Here is a 5,246-nt window from a genome sequence, read left to right on the forward strand (position 1 = left end):
TATTTTAGCATTTACCATTTTAAAATCCTACTTTATCAATTTTAACATACCACTTTACAATCCACCAAATATCAAAACTTTTATTATTTTACTACTACATTTAAAAAAAAAATTATTTTTTCTTTATGTTTTCTTTATTCTTTCTTTTTATGTTTTCAAATAACTACCATCAAACAAATATTAAACAAATATTTTTTTTTTTTTACAATCTTGCTACAGTGGGTTGCTAGACATAGCAGTCCACTATAGCTAGATTGCAAAATAAATAAGATTTGAGAGTATTGATGGAGTATATTTTTTAGTATTTATAGCATTTTATCTCTAACAACTTACTGTAACTTGATTGCAAAATAAATAAGATTTGAGAGTATTAATAGAGTATACCTTTTAGTATTTATAGATTTTGTATGATAAATTATAGGATTTATGGCATTTACCGTACCCGTCACCCGATAAGAATGCTCTAGGTACGTATTTTCACATGCCCTAAGGGAAAATTTAAAAAGCTAGGCCCCCTAGCTCAGCCTCTGACCATAATGTTTGTCACGAAGCAAACGTCCCTAAAAGTAAGTATGACCGAGTCCAACACCAAAACCAAAAGTAAGTATGACCGAGTCAACTTGCTATACTCAAGTCTCCCCAGGCAACTTCCCACGGCCCCCACCCGCCTATTCCTCCAGCATTTTTAACTCTGTACAGAGTACAGACCTAAAAGCTATTGTGGTTGATAGCATCATCAAGCGATACAATAATTTTGCTGTTTTTCCTTTCCGTATAGTTGAAAGTTGAAACAGAAAAGAAGCGTTTCCTCCTCTTTAATTTTCTTTCAATTTGCTACTCAGTAACCTCTTGCTCTCATGAAGAACCACTCAATGTTGACACCTTTCTTCTTCCTCTTTTCCATCTTTCACCATATCACAGTTGCTACTTCTACACCCCCTTACATAGCTGTTGATAATATTACCCTCGACTGTGGCTCTTTCGGCAACTCAAAGGCTGCCGATGAGCGTGACTGGATCGGAGACAAAGGTTCCAAGTACGGTCCCATGGAACAGAACAACGAATCTAATCCCTCTGAAGCCCAACGCCAAGCATCATCCGTTGAGTCTATCCCCTACAGAACAGCTCGGTTGTCTTATTCGCAATTCACATATGTGTTTCCGGTCACACCTGGCCCGAAATTCGTTCGGTTGTACTTTTACTCAGCTGCATACTCAGGTTTTACCATGTCTAAAGACTTTTTTACTGTCAAAGCGGGTTCGTTCACCTTACTTAGAAACTTCAGCGCTTCCATTCATACTGATTCTTCAGGCAAAAAGTATTTTGTCAAAGAGTTCTGTATCAATGTTGAAAAAAATACAAAATTGAACTTAACCTTCATTCCTTTTATTAGTTACTATGCTTTCATTAATGGTATTGAGGTTGTCTCCATGCCTATGGACCTATACTATACCTCAAGTAGTTCTATTATAGAAGGTAAAGTTCCTGTTTATGTTGGCCAGGCTCCTCGGTTCTACATAAACTACAGCATGGCACTCGAGATGGTTTATCGATTAAACATTGGCGGGAGCTCCATATCCCCAGTGCAAGACACTGGATTGTTTAGACAATGGTCCGAGGGGGGCAGAACTGATTATTTCTTGAGCAAAGGTGTAATCCCTCGTGATCCATCTTTGAATCTCAAATACTCAAAAATACCAAAATACATTGCACCTGATGCTGTCTATCAGTCTGCAGTTACAATGGGTCCAGACAGGATTAGGAACTCAATGTCTAATTTGACATGGGAACTACCTGTTGAGACGGGATTCAATTATCTGGTGAGGCTCCATTTCTGCGAAATAGATCCTGGGATACACGTCTCTGGCTCAAGGGTTTTCACCATCTATGTAGATTATCAGCTAGCAGAAGAAACGGCAGATGTAATATCGTGGGCTGACAATAGCGATACGCCATACTACAAGGATTACGTAGTAATGATCCAAAACAAGGGCGAGGACAGTCATACTCTGGCCATTGATCTACACCCTAGAACAGATGCAACTTTCCGCGATGCCATTTTAAACGGTGCGGAAGTGTTCAAATTGAGCGACCCATCTGGCAATCTTGCTAGTGTAAATATGGCCCCTCCATCTGCTCGGGCAGCCAGCAAGTCTAAGACAAAGAAAACAATGTTCATTGCTATTGGAAGTGGTGTTGGCTTTTTAGTCGTGGCCTCTCTAGTGTGTTTCATGGTTCTCTGTAAATTGAAGAAGACTGAGCGCTATGGTTCTTACCATCCACTAGCGAAGTGGTGGTGTTGGTTTAGGCCAGATCCTTACAAAAGAGAGTTCAAAAGGAGAACAGCTTCATCACTGCCTGGAGAACTATGCCGCTACTTCAGACTAGATGAAATCAAAACAGCAACCAATAACTTCAATGAAGATCTAATTGTCGGTGTAGGTGGCTTTGGCAATGTTTACAAGGGTCTGATTGAGCAAGGTAATGAATAATACCATGATTATCTTTTAATTTTTAGTTTTTTTCCTGAAATAGTCCTAATTGCAGTCTAACTGCATATAATTAAGATTACTGATACTATATCTTGCAGAGTTGTTTAATAATTTGATCAAATCCGACTTGTGTCAAGTTCCTATACATATTGGACATGGTCATATATGAAGGGAAAATATTTTCTTACACTCATTTTACATCCACTATTTTATATAATATCCATAATCAATGCGCTGACATACACATTTTAGAAGATAACAGAAAATGTCATCTTTTAAAACATGAAAGTGAGTATCATTGCCCATATATATAAACTGTTTAATGTAACCACCGTGTCCTATTTTAGGACGTCTTCACATCTTATAGTTTTCCAAATAGCATAGAAACTAGACATAAGTCATACTCTTTGTTTATGCAAAATAAAACCCAATAAATGTGCTAGAGATAGTACAAATTTTATCATATAAAATTTACAAACTCAAGTGTTTTAATAGACTGTTGAAATTTACAAACTAATGTGTTCTCATAGGCTGTTAAAATCCACAAATCACATTTATTGCCACATTTTTTGGATTTTAGAAACACAATAATATAATATTTCATCCTTTAGGTAATATAACGGTGGCAATCAAGCGCATGAAACAAGAGTCTCGACAAGGTGCTCATGAGTTTATGACAGAGATCGAGATGCTTTCTAAACTTCGTCATGTGCACCTTGTGTCTCTCATCGGATACTGCAATGATAAGGGTGAGATGATACTTGTTTACGAGTACATGGCAAATGGTACCCTTCGCCACCACCTCTATGACACCCCTAATGATCCCCTCACCTGGAAACAAAGGCTCCATATATGCATAGGAGCAGCACGTGGTTTGCATTACCTCCACACATGTACAAAGCACCCTATTATCCACCGTGATGTGAAGACAACAAATATTCTATTGGATGAGAAATGGGTAGCCAAGGTTTCGGATTTTGGGTTGTCCAAAATGGGTTTGGATAACACTGCCGTTAGTACCCTAGTAAAGGGGACATGGGGGTATTTGGATCCAGATTATGCAAGACGCCAGCAATTAACTGAGAAATCCGATGTGTACTCATTTGGTGTAGTGATGTTTGAAGTGTTGTGTGCCCGAAAAGCATTGAACCAAAGACTCCAAGAAGAGGAACGAAATTTAGCAAGCTGGGCTCGAAAATGTATTGAGAGAGGGACCATCAATGAAATCATTGATCCATATCTAATGAACAAGATTGCGCCAGAGTGTTTCAAGATATATGTGGAACTTGCAGAGAGTTGTGTAAGTGATCATGGAATCGAACGGCCCAAGATGAATGATGTGATGGAAAAGCTAGAGTTTGCATTAAAGCTCCAAGAGTATGCAGAAGCAACCAAGGATACCAATTTAGAAGTGGTATCATTCCGTGTTGCTACTACCAATGGAGCTCCTTGGTACAACAATGTTTACCACGGACAGGTGTTGGAGTCGACTAGTGGAACTGAGTTAAGTACAACTAGTACTGGATTAAGTTACCCTGGTCTTGATTCTGTTCCTATTAGTATCACAAATCAAGATGACTCCTCGAAAAATAAAAACAATAGTTCTTAAGCTTTATAATTATTGTTGTCTCTCTAAAGTCGGAAATAGTTATGTTATGGTGTGATTATTGATTTATTGTTCTATAGAATGAAATATTAGAAGAAGAAAAAAAATACTACGAAGTCAAAAAATTTCCCTTTTGCTTTTTCTGTAACAGTAGATTATACCAAAGATTTTTCTCTAATGAGTTGAAATTAAGACTTCTTGATTGAAGGGAGGGACAAATAATTGACTTGTTTATAACGGTACATGGGATTTGAAGTAAATGAATTTTTAATTTAAATATAAATTTTCTCATATTAATATAAACATTTTATTTTTATTTTGGTTTTCTTTAGGAAAATATCTATTTCTTACTCTTAATTGTTTAAGATGGAGAAACTTCTCGGTTAGCATAGATACAACAAAGATATATCTTTTAGTGTAATAACTTATGAGTGCGTGTTTCACATGTTTTTGTTGAATCTGATCTTAAATCTGTTCTAGCTAATTCGATTTAAACTTTATAACTTATCCTAAGGAACTCATACTATTTACTAATCTTTTCGTGTTAAATGCATATCTGCTTGGAGTTTTTCTAAAAATTTCAGTGAAGAAGTTTTGTGATATTCTGAATTGGGTACAGTGGATAAATAATTATAAGGAGCTTCAAATATGATTATGCTTTCAATTAATGTATATTCTTTAGGTTGTTGGGATATATTTCTTGAGGAATGACAAGAGAGGCAGAGGAAGAGAGAGACAAAGAGTTATATGATTACTCTCTCTCTCTCTCTCTCTCTCTCTCTCTCTCTCTCTCTCTCTCTCTCTCTCATGTGCGACTGTGGGGGTGTTTATGTGGTGGAGACATTGTGGGTTGTGGGTCGATGGGATGGGGGTTGCTAGTGGGTAGTGGGGTGATGCGGTGTTCGTGGTGCTGTGGAGGTCATGGGTTGTGGGTTTTGGTGGGTCATGCAATGGTGGGTTTTGGTCTATGGTGTGGTAGATTGAAATGGTGAGCTGGTTTGGTGTGGTGGTGAGTTATGGTGGTGGTATCACAGTGGGTTGCAGTTTTTTGTTTTTTTGTTTTTGTTTTTATCTGATTTCTAGTATGGGTATATATGATAATGGTGGATGCTACTGGTTGTGGTTGTGTTTTGTTGTTGTGGTGGTGG

The 5,246-nt window shown here is 37.4% G+C and overlaps 1 protein-coding gene across 1 annotated transcript; it reads left to right on the plus strand.

The window, feature by feature from the left end:
• The first annotated feature begins 708 nt into the window (after positions 1–708).
• Positions 709–4,129, plus strand: LOC112008444 (receptor-like protein kinase FERONIA). The gene is made up of 2 exons (XM_024040774.2): positions 709–2,481; positions 3,104–4,129. Exons 1-2 carry the CDS (start codon positions 858–860, stop codon positions 4,099–4,101), a joined length of 2,622 nt encoding a protein of 873 aa, XP_023896542.1. The 5' UTR covers positions 709–857; the 3' UTR covers positions 4,102–4,129.
• The last annotated feature ends 1,117 nt before the right edge of the window (positions 4,130–5,246 follow it).

The sequence above is a fragment of the Quercus suber genome, unplaced genomic scaffold (assembly GCF_002906115.3).
Source record: "Quercus suber isolate HL8 unplaced genomic scaffold, Cork oak 2.0 scaffold_443, whole genome shotgun sequence".
In the NCBI taxonomy this organism is placed as follows: Eukaryota; Viridiplantae; Streptophyta; class Magnoliopsida; order Fagales; family Fagaceae; genus Quercus; species Quercus suber.